Source organism: Mustela putorius, unplaced genomic scaffold (genome assembly GCF_011764305.1).
Source record: "Mustela putorius furo isolate JIRA1106 unplaced genomic scaffold, ASM1176430v1.1 tig00000095_pilon_pilon_pilon, whole genome shotgun sequence".
Lineage (NCBI taxonomy): Eukaryota > Metazoa > Chordata > Mammalia > Carnivora > Mustelidae > Mustela > Mustela putorius.
This window is the reverse complement of record NW_025421280.1, coordinates 22,840,964-22,862,844: the sequence shown is the minus strand read 5'-3', so window position 1 is coordinate 22,862,844 and position 21,881 is coordinate 22,840,964. Positions and strand designations below refer to the sequence as shown.

General features: G+C 39.5%; 1 protein-coding gene and 1 pseudogene across 2 annotated transcripts in view; both read right to left on the bottom strand.

The window, feature by feature from the left end:
- Positions 1-21,881, bottom strand: part of PRKAR2A (protein kinase cAMP-dependent type II regulatory subunit alpha) — a 146,769-nt gene that overhangs the window by 85,638 nt on the left and 39,250 nt on the right. For both annotated transcript variants that reach the window (XM_045080211.1, XM_045080208.1), the window contains exon 2: positions 257-292. In XM_045080211.1, the coding sequence (XP_044936146.1) occupies positions 257-292 (36 nt within the window). The remainder of the gene's footprint in view (positions 1-256; positions 293-21,881) is intronic.
- On the bottom strand, positions 7,529-8,414 carry LOC101679003 (annotated as a pseudogene).

Sequence of the window (21,881 nt, the reverse complement as noted above, 5' to 3'; positions counted from 1 at the left end):
AAAAAAAAAAAAAGGAAGTTTTTAGAAGCTATAATTATGAATGTGGAAAAATATCAATGATGTAAGTGAGACAAATACGTACATATATTATCAGAACTCGAAACAAAACAGAATGAAGGAATTCAGGTAATTTTTATAATGTTCTATAATGCTGCTAACTTACCCTTTTATTTAAAAGATCAGTTCATTTCTTCATTTAAGAAAACCTCACCTTAAAACAGCATTTTAGCAGTATGTTATAAAAGAGAATACATACCTGATACTCGCCGATCAAATCTGCCAGGAATTGGAACTGTAAAACAAAGAAGAAGCAACATTTAGTCATCATTATGTCACATGACCCCATTTTTAACAATAGAACTAAAAGCACTCAAATACCATATGCTGGGTCAATTCATATTCTTCTATAATCAACCACAGTAGTTCAACATGATCACCAAAGGCAATATAAGGAAGAATTTATGTCTTTGAAAACAAGCTCTTTATAACTTCAAGGTACACAAGGTAGCAATTTTATTTCTGTTTACATTTCATGTTCCAACTAAATTGTATCATATCAAATGAATAAGAGGTCTACTAAATTTATTGGTAATGTTATGATATTAAATAGTTAATTTTCTTTTTTAATATGTTTCAAAGATAACCCCAAGACCTGCTGGATAATAGCATTTAAATTACATTTTAAAATACTTTAATGAGCATTACAATAAAATGAAAAAGATATTGACCACTATATTTTCCCTCAGTATGCCCACAGTCAATTTATTAATCAGAAAAATGTCTTTAGGTTAAAAAGAATCACATAAGTTTTCCCTTTGCTATTCTCCTCAACTTTTCACCTTCCATTCCTTATGGTTGATGATTATCTAAATTCTCACTAATAAACAATATCATATATCAGTCATATGATATAGTTTATTACTGAAAAAAATATCAATGATATTTTTTAAGATTTTATTTATTTTTTTTTTCAGTAAACCCTACCCAAGGTGGGTTTTACCCTTCAGAGCTGAATCTTATTATTTTTATTGAAAAAATGATGAAAATATGCCTTCTCATCCTCCATAAAAAGATAGACTTGAAGATTAGTGAAAAACAAACTGAAGATGGCTCAGAGAGCCAAACTCAACTAATGTGAGGCCTCTGGAAAAAAACAAAAAACAGACCCAGGAAGGAGACAAATGCTCATTTACTATAACAGGACTAGAATTATCTTTTTGCATAGCATGGGGTAAAAGTCATGTTAGCAACAAACAGGCAAAAATTCAAAAGAAAATTCTAGCCATTACTGATAGAATAGTCCCTTACTACTTCCTCAATGAAGCTGTGGATCTGTCAAAAAACAAAAACAAAAACAAAAAAACAAAAACAAAAAACTATGGATCTGTCAAAATTAATTCAACCACCAGCAAACAAAGATGATAAATTCAGTTCAACAAATACAGGTAGGGTACCTCATAAGTGGCATGCACTGTAGTAGACAATTTGGAAGGCCCTGGTAAATAAAACAAAGACTCCTAGTTTCATGAAGCTTGCATTCTAGCTTGAGGGATGTGGGAGAGTCTCCTTTGATCACTTACAACAACACATGTTCCTGTCACTCAGGCAGACAGATGAAATGTATACCAACTTAAACCCATAACCCAGGCCTCATGGGATTTCCATGATTAAAATCCCGCTGAACATTAGCATACAACCTAAAATTATAAAAGATACAATGAAAAAAATTAGCATGCGTGCTATCAGGGGATATCTCAAACAAAACGTTAGATATTAAGATTAAGAACTATTATAAAATGAAAACATGTTTAAAACAAAGACATAAAGGGGCACCTGGGTGGCTCAGTGGGTTAAAGCCTCTGCTTTCGGCTCAGGTCATGATCCCAGGGTCCTGGGATCGAGCCCCACATCGGGCTCTCTGCTCAGCAGGGAGCCTGCTTCCCCCTCTCTCTCTGCCTGCCTCTCTGGGTACTTGTGATCTCTCTCTGTCAAATAAATAAATAAAATCTTTAGAAAAAAAAAAAAGACATAAAAACAGGAATCAGAAGCAAAAACAAACAAAACAGGGAGACTTGAAAAAACATTGGAACTTCTAAGAAAAAAATACACATTGAAATTTTAAAAGCTATGATGCAAGGCACCTGCCTGGGTATATAAAATCTTAAAATTCTGGAAAAATCATTGTAAAACATCATTACCAACAACTTACTGCAATAATATTGATTTAAATGTATAGATGCAAATCAAAAGGAAAATTAGAAAATATCTTGAGATGACTGAAAACAAAAACACAATACACCAGAACTTATGGGATGTGCTGCTAAGTCATGCTAGAGGGAAATTTATGGCTATAAATGTCTACATTTAAAAAGAAGAAAAGCCTCAAATTAATAAGCTAATTGTACACTTCAAGGAAGTAGGAAAAAAAGGACAAACGAAATCCTAAAGCAGCAGAAATAAGGAAATTCAGAGTGGACAGAAACTATAAAATAGAGTATAGAAAAAAAAAACAGTGAAACTAAAAGTTGGTTCTTTGAAAAGATCAACAAAATCAGTGAACTATTAGCTAGACTGACCAAGAAAAAAGAAGATTCAAATTACTAAAATTAAAGTGGGAACATTACAATGGAATACACAGAAATAAAAAGGATTTTAAGAGAATACTAAGAAAGGCAATATGTCAACAAATTGGGTAACCTAGATGAAACATGAAATAGACAAATTCCTGGAAATACACAAACTTATAAAACTTGCTCAAGAAGAAATGGAAAAATCTCAACAATCTATAACAAATAGGATGGAACTGGTAATCAAAAATCTCCTAACAAAGTAAAGCCCAGGACCAGATGTCTTCATTGTAAATTCTACTAAACATTTAAAGAAATAACACTAATCCTTCTCATGGTCATCCAAAAAATCAAAGCTAAGGGAACACTTCCTAACTCATTTTATGAGGCCACCATTACCCAATACCAAAGCTAAACAAACATAATGCAAGTAAAGAAAACATTCATTATGAATATAGATACAAAAATCCTCAAAAAAATACTGGCACACAAAATCTGGGAACATATTAAAGTGATTATACACCATGACCAAGTGGGATTTATTCCAGGAATCCAAGGCTGTTTAAAATAAGAATATTAGGGGGCGCATGGGTGGCTCAGTGGGTTAAGGCCTCTGCCTTCGGCTCAGGTCGTGATCCCAGGGTCCTGGGATTGAGCCCCACATCAGGCTCTCTCTGCTCCGTGGGGAGCCTGCTTCCTCCTCTCTCTGCCTGTCTCTCTGTCTACTTGTGATCTCTGTCTGTCAAATAAATAGATAAAATCTTAAAAAAAAAAAAAAAAGGAATATTGGAGCACCTGGGTGGCTCAGTCGTTTAGCATCTGCCTTAGGCTCAGGTCATGATCCCAGGATCCTTGCATGGAGCCCCACATCAGGCTCCCTGCTCGGCAGGGAGTCTGCTTCTCCCTCTCCCTTTGCCTGCCTCTCTGCCTACCTGTGCTTTTCTTTCTCTCAAATAAATAAATAAAATCTTTAAAAAAATAAAATAAAATAAGAATATCAAGCAATAGATATCACATTAATAGAACAAAGGGAAGAGGGGATCCACATTACCGTCTCACTGATGCACACCAAGCATCTAACAAACACTCTTTCATGATAAAAAATAAACTGGGGGGGGATGCCTGGGTGGCTCAGTTGTTAGGTATCTGCCTTTGGCTCAGGTTGGGATGGAGTCCTGCATTGGGCTCCATGCTCAGCAGGGAGCCTGCTTCTCCCTCTGCCTGCCATTCCCCCTGCTTGTGCACTTACTCTCTCTGACAAATAAGTAAATAAAATCTTTAGAACAATGAAAATGAAAATAAAGCATGACAGTACGTTGAAAATTATTTAAAAAAAAATAAACTGGGAATTATAAGGGAATTTCCTCAGCATGAAAAAGGCACATATGAAAAACCCACAGCTAACACCAACTCAATGATAAAAGATTGTAAGCTTTCTCCATACAAGACAGAATGCCTGCTTCTACTGAATATATTACTGAAGGTTCTGGCCAGAGCAATTAGGAAAGAAAAAAATAAGAAAAAAATTAGAAAGGAAAAAGTAAAATTATCTGCTTGTAGAATGACATGATCTTCTATGTGTAAAACCTTAAAGAATCCACACAAAAAAAATTAGACTTAATAAGTGAATACAGAAAGTTGCAGGATATAAAATCAACACCTAAATCATATTTCTATATAACAATACAATCGTATTTCTCTACAACTACAATTGCAATACAACTACAACTACAACTACAATGAAAATATTTTTAGAACTCTAATCACAACACATCAAAATGAAGAAAATAATCTAGGAAGGAGGAAAAGATTTGTACACTGAAAACTACAAAACATTGTTGGAAGAAACTAAAGAGACATAAATAAGCCTTTTGCAATGTATATATACTCATGTTGTACACTTTAAATATCCACAATCATATTGGTCAATTGTATTTAAATAAAGCTAGAAAAAAAAAGAAATAAATGGAAAACCATCCCATGATAAAAGACTAAAAGCTGTAATATTGTTAAGATGACAATATATTTGGAGTGCCTGGGTGGCTCAGTGGGTTAAAGCCTCTGCCTTCGGCTTGGGTCATGATTCCAGGGTCCTGGGATCAAGCCCCACATTGGGCTCTCTGCTCAGCGGGGAGACTGCTTCTCCCTCTCTCTCTGCCTACTTGTGATCTCTCTCTCTCTGTGTCAAATAAATAAATAAATAAACTAAAAAAAAAAAGATAACAATACTATTTAAAGCAATCTATAGATTCAATGCAATTTCTATTAAAATTCCTTTAATAAGAATGGGAAAAGCTATCTAAAATTCATGTAGAATCTGGAGCACCTGGGTGGCTCAGTGGGTTAAAGCCTCTGCTTTGGGCTAAAGTCATGATCCCGGGGTCCTGGGACCGAGCCCGGCATTGGGCTCTCTGCTCGGCAGGGAGCCTGCTTCCATTTCTCTCTCTCTGCCTGACTCTCTGCCTACTTGTGATCTCTGTCTGTCAAATAAATAAATAAAATATTTAAATAAAATAAAATAAAATTCAAGTAGAATCTCAAAGGATCCCAAACAGCCAACTAAACTTGAAAAAGATAAACAAAGTTGGAAGATTCACACTTCCTGATTTCAAAACTTACTACAAAGTCTCAGTAATCAAAACAATGTGGTACTTGCATTAAGGACAGACATATGGACCAGACTCATGGAATGGAGAACCCAGAAATAAACTCTCATATACATGGTGAATTTATTTTCAAAAACGTGCCAAGATCACCCAATGGGAAAGGAGAGTCTTTTCAAACAAAAGGAGAATCTTTTCAACAAAAATAAAGCTGGCCTCTTACCTTTTCATCATAAAAATTAACTCAAAATAGATCAAAGACATAAAATTAAGAGCTAAAATTATAAAACTCTTATATGAAGACACGGGAAAATCTTTATGACATCAGAGTTAGCAATTATTTCTAACATCAAAAGTGTAGGTAACAAAAGAAATACATAAACTGGACTACATCAGAATGAAAACCTTCTGTGTATCGAAACACACAACAGAGTGAAATGGCACACCATGGAATGGGAGAAAATATTTGCAAATAATTTATCTGTTACATCCAGAATAAAGAATTCCTACCACCCAAGAAAAAAACAAACAAACAAAACAAAACAAAACTGATGAAAAAAATGGACAAGGGGGGCGCCTGGGTGGCTCAGTGGGTTAAGCCGCTGCCTTCGGCTCAGGTCATGATCTCAGGGTCCTGGGATCGAGTCCTGCATCGGGCTCTCTGCTCAGCAGGGAGCCTGCTTCCTCCTCTCTCTCTCTCTGCCTGCCTCTATGCCTACTTGTGATCTCTGCCTGTCAAATAAATAAATAAAATCTTTTAAAAAAATAAATGGACAAGGATTTGAATAGACTTTTCTTCAGAGAAGATATACAAAGGACCAATAACCACATGAAAAGATATCCAATACTACTAATCAATAAGGAAATGCAGGGGCACCTGGGTGGCTCAGTCAATTGAGCCTCTGACTCTTGGTTTCAGCTCAGGTCATGATCCCAGGGTTGTGTGATGGAGTCTGGTGTGGGCTCTGCGTTCAGCGGGGAGTTTGCTTGAGATTTCCTCTCTCCCTTTCCCATTACCCCTCCCCGAGCTCGCACTCTCCCTCTCTTTCTAAAAATAAATAAAATCTTTTTTAAAAATAGGGAAATGCAAATGAAAAATACAATGAGTTATCACCTCACACCTTTTAAAGATGGCTACCATTAAAAAATAAAACAAAACAAGAACATAATAAAGGTTGGCAAGGATGTTAAGGAATTGGAATACTTTTGCACTGATGGTCAGAATATAAAATGGTGCAGTTGTTGTGTAAAACAGTATGGCAGCTCCTTAAAAGATTAAAAATGAATTACTATATGATCCAGCAATTCCACTTCTGGGTATATGCCCAAAAGAACTGAAAGCAGGTTTTCAAAGAGATATTACAGCACACCCACATACATAGCCAAAAGGTGGAAGCAACCTAAGTGTCCACCAATGAATGAAAAGATAAACAAAATGTGGTTTACATACAATGGGATATCATTCAGCATTTAAAAGGAAGGAAATTTTGAAACTTGCTACAATAATATTTGATGAATGAATTTTGAAAACATTATGCTAAATAAAGTCAGTTACACAAGACAAATACTGTATGATTCTACTTACATGAGGTACCTAGAACAGTCAAATTCATAAATACAGAGAGCAGAATAGTGGTTGTGAGGAGTTAGGGGGAGGGGAGAAGGAGGAGTTATTATTTATTGGGTACAGAGTTTCAGTTTTGCAATATGCAAAGATGTCCAGAGACAGATGGTGGTGATTGTTATGAATGCACTTAATGGCAGTGAACAGCAACTTGATTTTTTTTAATTTAAATTCAATTAATTAACTATAATGTATTATTGATTTCAGAGGTAGAGTTCAGTGATTCATCAGTCTTATATAATACCCAGTGCCCATAACATCATACCCTCCTTGATGTCCATCATCCAGTCACCCCATCCCCGAACCCCCTCCCCTCCAACTACCTTCAGTTTGTTTCCTATGATTAAGAGTTTCTTATGGTTTGTCTCCCTGATTTTGTCTTGTTTCATTTTTTCCTCTCTACCCCTATGATTCTCTTGTTTTGTTTTGTTTTAACATAAAGATTTGTTTTACTTTCTACTGGGGGAAGAAGGAGAATAAATAGAACTGTTTTCCAATTTGCTCTCCACTGTATACACACATACCCACAAACCAAAAATACCCCAACAAAGAAACAAAACAGGGGCGCCTGGGTGGCTCAGTGGGTTAAAGCCTCTGCCTTTAGCTCAGGTCATAATCCCAGGGTCCTGGGATCAAGCCCCCAAGAGCCCTGCATCGCATTGGGCTCTCTGCTCAGCAGGGAGCCTGCTCCCTTCCTCTCTCTGCCTGCCTCTCTGCCTACGTTTGGACTCTGTCAAATAAATAAAATCTTAAAAAAAAAAAAAAAACCAGAAAACTGAGAATCAAATACCAAAACACCCTCAAACTGCACCGACACTTCGCATTTTGACGGAAAGAATAGATCCTGGGAGGAAGTGCAAATGCAAAATCAAATGACCGAAAAATGCTGAACCAACGGCATTATCAATATACAAAATATTTATATTACTGAACTAGTAACAGTTGATGTTCTCCATGTCTGTAAAACTTTGAAACCACATAGCTGATTTGTTAAATTTAGTCCATGCCAGCTTCCAAACTCCAGAAGAAATTTCAGTTAGCTTCATTTGATGCCTCATCAAAATTTTCTACAAGATCTGGAAAACATCATCATCCTCTTCATCAATGTCTTCTGGTTTTGTTGCTTTGCTATCCAACACTTGGCCATGGGAACTGTTCAGCTAACTTCCTAAGACTTGTTAAGCTGTCAGCACCAAGCTGACTTAGTATTCCAGGAAGCATTTCTGTGATTGGTTTGGCTTCTGCATGCCCAGTAATTGCAAAGGTGTTAGCAGAAAGGGAAGCTTGGACTTTGGGACTGTTGAAACGAATAACTGTCCCATCATCTTTAATCATGTTCGCCTCTTCAATACCAGCTATATTATTCACAGCCAGTTTTTTTAGAGAACTCTGGAGTTTTTTGTCATCAGCTGTAGCTCTTCTATGTACCACCTTCTTTCTGCAGGCTGTACCCTTGCCCCCTATCCGGACCTGAGCCTGAAGTTTAGCTAGCTTTTCTTGATTCGTGCTGTTGGTAAATCTCAAGCAGGGAGGGTCCTCTAACAACAGCATGTGGCAAGAACAAGATGGCTGCCTCAGTCGAGACAGAGAAAAAAGAAAAATCTTTTAAAAAGATTTTTATTTATTTATTTGAGAGAGAATGTGAGAGAGAGAGAGAGCGAGCGAGAACAAGAGGGGGAGGGGAGGGGCAAAGGGAGAAGCAGACTCCCCGCTGAGCAGGGAGCCTGATGCGGGACTCAATCCTAGCACTCCAGGATCATAACCAGAGCCGAAGGCAGGTGCCCAACCAAATGAGACACCAAGGCACCCCTCTGTTTTGTTTCTTAAATTCCACATATGAGTGAGATCATATGATAATTGTCTTTCTCTGATTCACTTATTTTGCTTAGTATAATACCCTCTATAAACTGCGAATTTTAAATGGTAAATTTTATGTTATTAGCGTTTGTCCACAGTTAAAAAAAATTAAATATATATAAAGCAGAAATTAACACTACAATGTATATGTGTATGTGCATGGGTCCATAAACAAGAAGTGAAAAATAAGGTAAGTGAAGCGTGGCAAAACATTAACAAGTGGTCCAACTAGGAGGAGTTCACTTGTTCTTCCAACTTTTCAGTAGAGTTGACATTTTTCCTAGTGAATAGGTATTTATTTATTTATTTGAGAGAGAAAGACAGACAGAGAGCACGCTTACATGTGATCAGGGAGAGGGGCAGAGGGAAAGGGAGACCAGCAGGACCCTGCAAACATGAACTGAGCTGAAGGCACTGCTTAAATGACTAAGCACTCAGGCAACCCCTTAAATAAATAAATCTTAAAAAAAAAAAAAAAAAAGGAATTCCAAGAGTTGTTTTTTTTTTGTTGTTGTTGTTTTAAACAAAACAAAAAAGAGGTCTTGAAGTCAAATAGCAGAAAGTCATGGTTAGTTTGTATGAAGTAAATACTGTTCTTTTAAAAAGTTTTTATTTGATTTTTTTAAAAAGATTTTATTTATTCATTTGACAGAGAGAGATCACAAGTAGGCAGAGAGGCAGACAGAGAGAGAGAAGAGGAAGCAGGCTCCCTGCTGAGCAGAGAGCCCGATGCGGGACTCGATCCCAGCACCCTGAGACCATGACCCGAGCCGAAGGCAGCGGCTTAACCCACTGAGCCACCCTGATTTTTTAACTTGAATATAGTTGACATATAATGTTACAACTTCAGGTGTATAACATAGTGATTCAATTTCTCTATACATTATGCTATGCTCATTAAGTATAGCTACCACCTGTCATGATAAGATGCTATTCCAATATCACTGACTATATATTTTCTATGCTGTGCTTTTTATTACTGTGACTTATCTGTTTCATAAGTGGAAACCTGTATCTCTCACTCCCCTTTACCAATCTGTCCATCTTCCCACCCCTTTCCTCTGGCAACTATCAGTTTCTTCTCTGGATTTATAAGGTCTGATTCTGCTTTGTGTTTATTCATTTCTCCTGTTTTTAAGATTCTATATATGAGTGAAATGATATGGTATTTGTCTTTCTCAGTCTGACTTATTTCACTTAGATAATACCCTCTAGGTCCATCCATGTAGTCACAAATGGCAAGATTTCATCCTTTTTTATGGCCCTGAATAGCCAAAGCAATCTTGAGAAAGAAGATAAAACCTGGAGGTATCACAATACCAGATTTTAAGATCTATTACAAAGCTGTAGCATTCAAAACAGTATGGTATTGGCACAAAAAGAGACACACAGATCAATGGAACAGAATAGAGAGCCAATTTGGTCCACTTATATGTTCAATTACTCTATGACAAAGGAGGCAAGAATATATGGTGGGGGAGGGCGCCTGGGTGGCTTCAGTGTGTTAAGCCTCTGCCTTTGACTTGGGACATGATCTCAAGGTCGTGGGATTGAGCCCCACATCGGGCTCTCTGCTCAGCAGGGAGGCTGCTTCCCCACCCCCCCGCCTGCCCCTCTGCCTACTTGTGACCTCTCTCTGTCAAATAAATAAATTAAATCTTTAGGGGCACCTGGGTGGCTCAGTGGGTTAAAGCCTCTGCCTTCGGCTCAGGTCATGGTCTCATGAACTGCAATGGAAAAAACAATTAAAAACAAGAGTCTTAAGGGCTTTAGCTTGAATAAATGAGTGGATGAACATGCTGCTGCCTGATAAACTTCTGTGCAATTTAATTCTAAGTTAATACACGTCTTCTAAGGTTTTACAGGGCCAGGAGAAACGGCTGCTGTCAGAGCCAGATAAACTGCCAAGGCATCCAGAGAATGCTATCAACAGTTACCACAGTCAAAGAGATCACCTTATTCTAATTTCACCACTGTTTACAGAGAGCTCAAAACAGATCACATCAGACTTTATATGGATCGGACAAAATATTCAGCTAGCATAGCAGGTGTAAGAAAACCTTCCAATGGAAAACACCACCTAAAATGTTCTCCAATTTTCATTAGAAACAAATACTGATAAAGGATAAGAAGATTTAAAATGTAACCTGGCCTGAAAACATGTGCCTCGAAAACATTAACAAACGCCATCTCAGTGATCGGTGAAACTAAAATTCCTGATTCCTGATAAAAGGAACTCCTAAATGCTGACGGGCCCTGAAAGTTAAAACATGGTTTTAAACAGGTAGGATATTGTATGTGGTGAGTGATATTAAGATCATGCTAGAGAAATCAAAAACATTTCCAAAAGTCTCTCCTATTTTATTTTATTACTTTTTAAAGTTTTACTTATTTATTTGAGAGAGAAAGAGCACGAGTGGGAGGGACAGAGAGAGAAGAGTCTGAAGCCGACTCCGCGCTGCTTGCGGACCCTGACACAAGGCTCTCCATGTCATGACCCTGAGATCAGGATCTGAGCCAAAACCAAGAGTTGGTGGCTCAACCAGCCACCACCCAAGTGCCCCAAAGTCTCTGTTTTAAATTCAAACATGTGATCAATAAGATAACAGAATCTTTACTATGAATGTAATAGGACATGTCATGAAAACCTGGAGAACATAATCTAAGCACAACTAAGGCAGGGCAGGATTCAGGAGGACGCAACATCCTACAACTGCTAGAAAAGCAGAGAGGAGGCACGCTGGACTTAAATGGGGCCAGCAGGATGTTAGCAGCACAGTTGGGCTGGGAGTTGAGTGAGCCCGTGATTTCAATAAAAGAAAGGGGTATGACATGCCATGGGCAATGTGAGCCAAGAGCACAGAGGTGAGGGTGAAGAGGGGAGCAAGGGTCATTTTGGAAGCCCTCCTATGGCAGAGCAATATTCAGAAGTAGTAAGCTGGTTATCTATATGCACGTTCTTTCTCCTTCAGCAGGAGAAGAGCAGAAAGGTATCATTCAATCTATAAAAAGGGTGCTGTCACAGATTCCAAAATCATAAAATGTCAGAGTGGTAAAGTATCTATGAAGTCATCTGGTCCGGCCATGACAAGTAAGGTTCATCTCCTACGGTAACTCTAACTGATGTCACTGGTCCATCTGAATCACCACTGACTCCTTCCTCTCTTTCATTACTCACACCTACTTCATTAACAACTCCATCTGCTTTCCCTCCCACTTTATTTCTCCTATCAGTCTACCTTTCTCCAGCTCCACTGTCATCCTAGCCTGAAGTGCATCCTTTCTTGCCTGGATGACTTGCAGCAGCCTCCACACGTGTCTTCCAACCACCAGTTCTGCTCCACACCAAACTACTCCCCACACAGTTGTCAAAGGGATCTTAAAATTTTGGAAGACAATCTGGCAGTTTCTGTCAAAATTTTTAATGTGAACCGCCTTTAACCAAGCAACAATTCCACTTTTAGGAATATGAATGAAAATTATATCTATCTATCTATATATATATATATACACCTCACAATCATCACAGTGTAATATGTAACAGCCAGAAAAAAAAGAAAAGAGAAGTTGTCTTAAAAAAAAAAAAAGAAAGAAAGAAACGAAGGAAATGTTGGTGTAGCGAGAGTACAAACCTCTAAGTAGCCATTAAAATGGATGTAACACATCAACATGAATGGACAGGGAGATCTTCAAAATACAGTGTTACGTGAAAAAAGTTGTACAAACACATTATGATAGAATCCTTATTTTCTAACAATTTTGTCTTTAATCAAACTACTACATATCACAGATTTTAAAAAGTCAAATAGCACTATAAGCTATAACTAAGAAAACAGTATCAGCAAAACACAGCCAACCTTCAACCCATCTCTCCCTATTCCCAATTTCTGCTCTCCAGAGGCAACCGCATCAACTCTTCCAGCTATCTATCTCTCCTGAGATTAACTTCAAATTTCCAAATAACAATTACATTACTAATCCTCTTTCAGTTTTAATTATCCTTTGACTTAAAAAAAAAAAGACTTATTTCACAGAGAGAGAGTGACAGAATGGTAAGCAGGGGAGCTGCAGAGGGAGGAGAGAAGCAGATTCCCTACTAAGCCAGGAGCCCCACGTGAGGGGCTCGACACTAGGACACAGGAATCATGACCAGAGCTAAAGGCAGATGCTCAACCAGCTGAGCCACCCAGGTGCCCCTTGTTTGACTTTTAACTCTGAAAAAGAGTAGGTACAGGCTTGCAGAGAAGCCAGATAGGGTAATCTAGATCCCTGACAACTTCCTGAAGCTCCCTGTCCTACCGATCCGGGGCTGCTACACTTCAGGCTTCCTTTAAGTGCTATTATTTGTCACTCACAAACCTAATCCTAATCAATACAGAAATCGAAGCAAATTCGGCCTATCAAGATGACAAAGAAGGTTGGAAATCGTGCACATGGAATAACAGTGTCTAACACACACGCGCCAGGATCTGGACCAAGTACTTCATGGGTATTAAGTCACTTAATTCTCACACAAGCTTTATGCGGTAATATTTAATAGAAAAATCATTGAAGACAGGGTTAAATAACTCACTCTACTAACAAAGATGGAACCAGGTTCGCTGGCAGGCAGCCTTAGCTTCTCAGCCCATGCTCTCAGCCAGCCACACAGGTACCTGTAGAGAGGTTAGCATCAAGAATCACCCAGAGGGGTGCCTAGTGGCTCAGTCCTTAAGCCTCTGCCTTTGGCTCAGGTCATGATCCCAGGATGCAGGGATGAGCCCCACTTCAGGCTCTCTGCTAAGCTGGGAAGCCTGCTTCTCCCTCTCCCACTCCCACTCCCCCTGCTTGTATTCCCTCTCTCGCTGTGTCTCTCTCTGTCAAATAAATAAATAAAACCTTTAAAACAAAACAAAAAAGAATCACTGGGGAGATGCTAGCAGGATAACTGGATAACACTCACATCCATGCAAGTTTAGGAAAGCACCTTTTTTTTCTTGAAATGTCTAAAATGTCTTTTTATTTTATTTTTAAAGATTTTATTTATTTATTTGTCAGAGAGAGAGCGAGCGAGGGCGAGCACAGGCAGACAGAGTGGAAGGCAGAGTCAGAGGGAGAAGCAGGCTCCCTGCGGAGCAAGGAGCCCAATGTGGGACTCAATCCCAGGATGCTGGGATCATGACCTGAACCAAAGGCAGCTGCTTAACCAACTGAGCCACCCAGGCGTCCCTAAAATGTCTTTTTAAATGAAGCTAAAAGCTACCACTAGAGGGGCACCTGAGTGGCTCAGTGAGTTAAAACCTCTGCCTTCAGCTCAGGTCATGATCTCGGGGTCCTGGGATCGAGCCCCACATTGGGCTCTTTGCTCAGCAGGGAGCCTGCTTTCCTTCCTCTCTCTGCCTACTTGTGATCTCTCTCTGTCAAATAAACAAAAATAAAATATTTAAAAAAAAAAAAAGCTACCACTAGAAATTTTAATCTGGAGTCCTGACTGAATAATTTCTTAGAACTAGCTCAGTTTATCAAATATCAGTAAGGTTCAACATCAAGTGCTTTTCTAAGATCAACATTAACAGTTCTTTTTAGGGGCCCCTGGGTGGCTCAGCTGATTAAGTGCCTGCCTTTGGTTCAGGTCATGATCCTTGGGTCCTGGGATCCAGCCCCACCAGGGAGCCCCCTTCTCCTTCTCCCTCCCTCTCTGACCTCCCATGCAATCCTGTGCGCACATGCGCGTTCTCTCTCTCTCTCTAACATATAAGTGAATAAAATCTTTTTTTAAAAAGTTCTTTTTAAAAACTGTTATTTTCCCCATTTAAAATAAATCCACTTAAGTACAAAGAATCATTACAAAGAAAAAGAGAAGTATGGGCCAAATAGACAAAGGAGATTAAGAGATAAAGACTTCCAGTTATAGGGGCACCTGGATGGCTCAGTCGTTAAGTAGCTGCCTTCGGCTGAGGTCACACTCCGTTGGCTCAGGTCCTGATCTCAGGATCCTAGGCGGGCTCCCTGCTTTGCGGGAAGCCAGCTTCTCCCTCTCCCACTCCCTCTGCTTCTACTCCCTCTCTCACTGTGTCTCTGTCAAATTAAAAAAAAAAAAAAAAAAAAAAAGACGACTTCCAGTTTTGGGGGTACTGGGTGGCTCAGTCGTTAAGCGGCTGCCTTTGGCTCAGGTGATGATCTCTGGATCCGGGGATCCAGCCCTACATCGGGCTCCCTGCTCAGCAGGAAGCCTGCTTCTTCTCCCTCTTCCACTCCCTTTGCTTGTGTTCCCTCTCTTGCTGTGTCTCTGTCAAATGAATAAATAAAATCTTAAAAAAAAAAAAAAGACTTCCAGTTATAAAATAAGTCACAGGGATGAAAAGTACAGCATAGGGAATACAGTGAATAAAACTGTAATAATCCTGTATGGTGACTACACTTAGTGTGGTAAGCAAAGAGTAGTGAATAGAACCACCCAATCGCTATGCCATACACTTGGAACTTATATAACACTGTGTATTAATTATACTTCAATTATACTTTTTTAAAAAACAGAAAGAAAAATAATCATACTTGGCCATAGCTTTAACTCTCAGGGGGGCACTGAGTATGCAATAGCTGGGGACAAGAAGGAAAACGTGCCACTTTTAAAAAATAACAGCTTTTTCTGAAATTAATGGCTTTATTGAGATAGAATTCACATACCATACAGTTTACCATTTAAAGTCTGCAACTCAGGGGTACCTGGGTGGCTCAGTCAGTTAGGCATCTGCCTTTGGCTCAGGTCATATCTCAGGGTCCTGGGATTGAGCCCTGAGTCCCGCCCAGCAGGGAGTCTGCTTCTGCCTCTCCCTTCTCCCCTCTTGACTCATGCACACGCTCTCTCTCTCTCTTTACTACCTTCATGGTTGATTTCATCTGACTTCTAGGGAGTAAAACTATAACACATTTAACGAACTAAACTAAAAGAAGCCAACTCCGAAGGTAGGAGAGTCCAAAGCAGGAAAAGTTGGGACACCTTTATTTTCTTCATTGTGTGGTCTGTGAAAACTATACATTCTTCAGAAATTTCTAAATCAAAATAACACATCTAATTCGGATAAATTCTTTAATCTGAAATTGATTTGCCTTTCCTATCCAGTGGGGTGAGGAGAGGTCTGAAAAGTATCAATGCTGACAACCTACAGAAACTAGATAACATGAGAAAGAGTTTAACTTCATAAAAGATACAAAATAAACACGTATTTCTAAGCTTTTAAAGTTAGCAAATACAGAAATAAATTATCTTAATGGCCCAGGCAGTTTGTTTCATAAAGCTTAAGACACACTGGATGATAAACAAAGCTTTTTCCTGAATGGAACTCAGTACCAATACAGCTGGGCCATGTTCCTCCCTCACCAAGAGGCTGGCAGTTCACCATCATTACCCTCGGCCCCTTCCTCATTCTGTTTGACCTCCCATACAGCTGACATGGTTCACTAGCCCAGGTTTCTTCGAATTCCCCTTTCCATTGGCTAGGCCCAAACGTTGCTCATTTCTCCTCCTACCTTTCTGGTTTCACTGGCACTCTCACCAATACCTTTCTGTTGAAAAGCCACTGGCTTCCTTCTTGGGCTATGTTCTCTACAAACCTTTGTAGCAGTCTTAATCTCCCACTACTGTTATTACTACTGCTGCTGCTGCTACTACCACCACAACAGACACACATGTAGCAAATCTACTTCTATATTCCTACGCTGTCCCTGAGCTCCAAACTTCTATTTCTCATCGCTTTTGGAGGTCTGCATTTGAATGGCTGAGACCAAATCTGTACTAGGTTTGCCTGTCACCATCACCACTGATGCCTGTCTGCACCTCCTCCTCCTGCCCCACCACATCACCCTTCCCTCACCGTCACACATTTTCAACTGGGCACCAAGACTTAATTGAGTCTGCTCTTGAAATTCACATCCACTCTCTATGCCTTCTCTAGCCTCAACTTTAAAAAAATATCCATGGGGCACCTGGCTGGCTCAGTCTGTTAAGCATCTGCCTTCAGCTCAGGTTATGATCCAGGAGTCCCATGATCAAGCCCTGAATCTGTCTCCCTGCTCAGAGGGGAGTCTGCTTCTCCTTCTGCCCCTCCCCCTGCTCATGCTCTCTCTCACACTCTCTCAAATAAATAAAATCTTTTTTAAAAAATGAGGGGCGCCTGGGTGGCTCAGTGGGTTAAAGCCTCTGCCTTTGGCTCAGGTCATGGTCCCAGGGTCCTGGGATCAAGCCCCTCATCCGGCTCTCTGCTCAGCAGGGAGCCTGCTTCCCCCACCCCCACCCCCACCTGCCTACCTCTCTGCCTACTTGTGATCTCTGTCAAATAAATAAAATCTTTTAAAAAAATTTTTAATACCCCCAGAGAGCACCCCAGTACCTTCCATGAAGCTCCAATCTTCCAAATACAGACTAATAACCACATCATTTTCCAGATGAGTAAAATCTCTGATAACTTGCCACTGTCTCTGAATAGGGTCCAAAGTAGTTCTCTCAAGGACTTTTCAAGACTTTGCCTATATGTGCTAGATACTGTATCAGGAGATAGATAAATGAAACAAAATTTTATCAACAGAATCAGAGTAAAGGAAGCATTTCAGAGATTGCTCTGAGTTCACCAAATCCTGTTTTCTTTTCGTACTGGACAGACAGCTAGACCGTTTCCTAGCCTCTTTGGCAGCTAGGGACAATACTGAACCATTCTGGCTAATGGAACATTGGTGACTAATGTTGCCAAATCCAGCCTGACTCCTTAAAATCCTCCATGGGATTGTTCATGTTCTCTTCCCTCCTCTTTCAACTAGTTGCAGAGAAGTCAGCACAAGACTGAGTTTCCAGAGAAGCCCTTCCCAACCAGGGTTTCCTGAGAGAATTAAGCCCTTAATACAATGATGTAAGTAGACTAATTCCTCAGTTCTCCCACGAATGTCATATAATCAGTACCACTCCAGAATCACAGGGAAATTAACTTGCTGCATACAACAGATGTCTTAAGGCATTAGGGTTTAATTATTTCCTCAGAATTCCAGTTGAAAGGGCTACTCTAGGGGTTTAAGGAGCCTGGGTCTCTGAATATGTGGGTGCAGAGGCCTAGCCCTGCCGATGCACATTAGACTGTGACCTGAGCAAAAAAAAAAACCAAAACACTGTAATTAACAAGATAAATAATGATTGTACTGGATTATAACTCATAGAAGAAAGAACCCATAAATCAATACTGATATATATTAATAATGCAATCCGTACGTAAATAAGAAAGGAAAATTCTTTCTTAGAGTAAAATTCTGACCAATAAAAGAAAAAGGAGAGATGGAAAATTTTTTAAATCTCCATTTGGCAAGCATCATCATAAATAACTGTTTAAGGCAAAAATCATCAATGGATACTCAAAAGCATGAAGAGAAACAGTATCTTTACAGTCTCAAAGTATCTCCTCCACAAAATACCACTAATTAGAAAATAATTATAACTTTACAATGGAGTAACCTGGACAGATACATCCTTTACCAACTGATTAAAGCTGACACCACCAGTAATAGGACAAAAAAGACATCTTGTGTCTTCTGATGTAATGCACTGAGAAGGATGCAGCACTACCTCTGTGGTGTTCTTACTAAAAATTTGTAACCTGAATTTAATCAAGAAGAAATAACAGACTAACCCAAATCAAAGGACAGTCTATAAAATACATGGTCGACATTCTTCAGAAGTGTTAAAGGCATGAAGGATAAAATTTGTTTAGTTCAAAAGATGTCACTGTTTAGTTCATAGCTGTCATGTCATTAAGGAGATATGACAATTAATTCAGCATTTGATTCTGGATAGGATCCTGAGTCAGAAAAAAGTTGTTTTGTTATAAAGAACACTACTATAGTAGACAGCTGATAAAAACTAAACATCTGTAGATTAGATATTAGGTACTAGTATTATACCAAAGTTATTTCCTATATTTTGATCACTGTATCGTGGTTATGTAAGAGAATACCATCCCTCCCTTTTTAAAGGAAACAAACTGAAATATTCAGAAATAAAGTGGCATCAGGGCACCTGGGTGGTAGTCAGTTAAGCATCTGAATCATGGTTTTGGCTTAGGTTGTGATCTCAGGGTGGTGAGAGGGAGCCCCACATCAGCCTCCATGCTCAGTTTGGAGTCTCTCCCTCTCCCTCTGCCCCTCCCACTCTGTGCCCTCTCTCCCTCTGTCTCTCTCTAAAATAAATAAATAGGAGAGCCTGTGTGGTTCAGTTGGTTAAGCATCTGCCTTCAGCTCAAGTCATGATCTCAGGATCCTGGGATGGAGCCATGCATTGGGCTCCCTGCTCAGTGGGGAGTCTTCTTCTCCCTCTGTCTCTGTCCCTGGCTTGTGTGCTCTCTCTGTCAAATAAATAAATACATAAAAAATTTAAAAATAAAATAAATAAATAGGGGTGCCTGGGTGGATCAGCAGGTTAAGTCTCTGCCTTTGGCAGAGGTCATGATCTCAGGGTCCTAGGATCAAGCCCCACATTGGGCTCCCTGCTCAGCGGGGAGTCTGCTTCCCCCCACCCCCCGCCTCTGCCTGCCTCTCTGCCTACTTGTGATCTCTGTCAAATAAATAAAATAATTTTTAAAATTAAATAAATAAATAAATCTTTTTAAAAAAGGAAATAAAAGGGCATCATGCCTGCAATAACTGATGCTATCTTTAAAATGTTCATAGTAATCAGACATTATTTTAGAATAATTTTTATTTCAATATTGAATTAAAATATCTATTTTGATTCCTGAGTTTTTTGGTACCCACTCAAATTTTGTGTCCAAGGCAAATGCCTCATTCTCCTCATGCTTCCCAGCCCTACTATTACAATTCAGAAAAAAAAAAGTGTGTTTATAACAGAGAAAAAGAACATGACAAAGCAAATGTGATAAATGTTAACATTTGGGGAATGTGGATATGAGAATTCTCTGTTCTACTTTCACTTTTCTATAAGTCTGAAATTATTTCAAAAGATGTTAAAAAATGAGTTTTGAATGAAAATATGGATATCTGGAAAATTAGAAAATATGTTTATTGGGGAACCTGGGTGGCTCAGTCATTAAGCGTCTGCCTTTGGCTCAGATTATGATCCCAGGGTCCTGGGATCAAGCCCTGCATTGGGCTCCCTGCTCCACGGGAAGCCCCCTTCTCCCACTCTCCCTGCTTGTGTTCCCTCTCTCACTGTCTGTCAAATAAAATCTTAAAAAAAAATACACACATACACACACACGTACATGTTTATTCCTAAGAGAATGGTCAAGCAGATCCTGACTAATTACAGAGCCTTCAAAAATCATTTTGGAGGGGCGTCTGGGTGGCTCAGTTGGTTGGGCAGCTGCCTTTGGCTCAGGTCATGGTTCCAGGGTGCTGGGATCGAGCCCCGCCTCAGGCTCCCTTTTTAGCAGAGAGCCTTATTCTCTTTCACCCTCTGCCTGCAGCTCTGTGTACTTGTGCTCTCTATTTCTCTGTCAGATAAATAAATAAAATCTTTAAAAAAAAATCATTTTGGAGGGGCACCTGGTTGGTTCAATCAACAGAGCATGTCACTCCTGATCTCAGGATTGTTGAGTTCAACCCCACATTGGGTGTAGAAATTACTTAGAAATAAAATCTTTAAAAAATTATGGACCCACGGCTATATGGTCAACTAATCTTGGACAAAGCAGGAAAGAATGTCCAATGGAAAAAAAGAAGGTCTTTTCAACAAATGGTGTTGGGAGAACTGGATAGCTACAAGCAGAAGAATGAGACTAGACCACTTTCTTACACCTTACACAAAAATAAATTCAAAATGGATGAAAGACCTAAATGTGAGACAGGAAACCATCAAAATCCTAGAGAGAACACAGGCAGAAACTTCTTTGACCTCAGCCATAGCAACTTCTTATTAGAAACATGTCACCAGAGGCAAGGGAAACAAAAGCAAAAATGAACTGTTGGGGCTTCATCAAGATAAAAAGCTTCTGCACAGTGGTGCCTGGGTGGCTCAGTCATTAAGAATCTGCCTTCAGCTCAGGTCATGATCCCAGTGTCCTGGGATCGAGCCCCACATAGGGCTCTCTGTTCAGTGGGAAGCTGCTGCTGCTTCTCCCAATCCCCCTGCTTGTGTTCCCTCTCTCGCTGTCTGTCAAATAAAAAAATAAAATCTTTAAAAAAAAAAAAAAAGCTTCTGCACACTGAAGGAAACAACAAAACTAAAAGGCAGCCTACAGAGTGAAAGAAGATATCTGCAAACAATGTATCTGATAAGGGGTTAGTACCCGAAAATCTATAAATAACTTACCAAACTCAACATCCAAAAAAACAAATAATCCAATTAAGAGATGGGTAGAAAACATGAACACTTTTATGAAGAAGACATCCAGATGGCTAAACACACATGAAAAGATGCTCAACATCTCTCAGCATCAAGGAAATACAAATCAAAACCACGAGATAACACCTCACCCCTGTCAGAATGGCTAAAAATAACAACACAAGCAACAAGTGTTGGCAAGGATGTAGAGAAAACAGAACCTTCCTGCGCTGTTGGTGGGAATGCAAATTGCTGCAGCCACTCTGAAGAACAGTTTGGAGGTTCCTCAAAAAGTTAAAAATAGAACTACCCTGGGGTGCCTGGGTGGCTCAGTTGGTTAAGCATCTGCCTTTGGCTCAGGTTGTGATCCTGAAGTCTTGAGACCAAGCACCACATCAGGCTCCCCACTCAATGGGAAGCCCATTTCTCCCTCTCTCTCTGTCCTTCCTCCTCCCATCCCGCTCATGCTCTCTCAAATAAATAAAATCTTTTTAAAAATAAAGAAAAGAATGAACTAACTACCCTACAACTGAGCAATTGCACTACTAGGCATTTACTCAAAGGATAAAAAGTACGGATTCAAAGTACATCCAGCTCTCTGCTTGGCAGGGAGCCTGCCTCCCCCTCTCTCTCTGCCTGCCTCTCTGCCTACTTGTGATATCTCTGTCAAATAAATAAATAAAAATATTTAAAAATAAAAAAAGTACAGATTCAAAGTAAGACCTGCACCCCAATGTTTATAGCAACATTACCAACAAAGCCAAGACAGACCAAATGTCCATCCACTGATGAATGGATAAGAAAATATGGTATAAGGGCGCCTCAATAGCTCAGTCCGTTGGGTGTCTGTCTTCTGCTCAGGCCATGATCTTGGAGTCCTGGGATCGAGTGCCAAATTAGGCACCCTGTTCAGTGAGCAGCCGGCTTCTCCT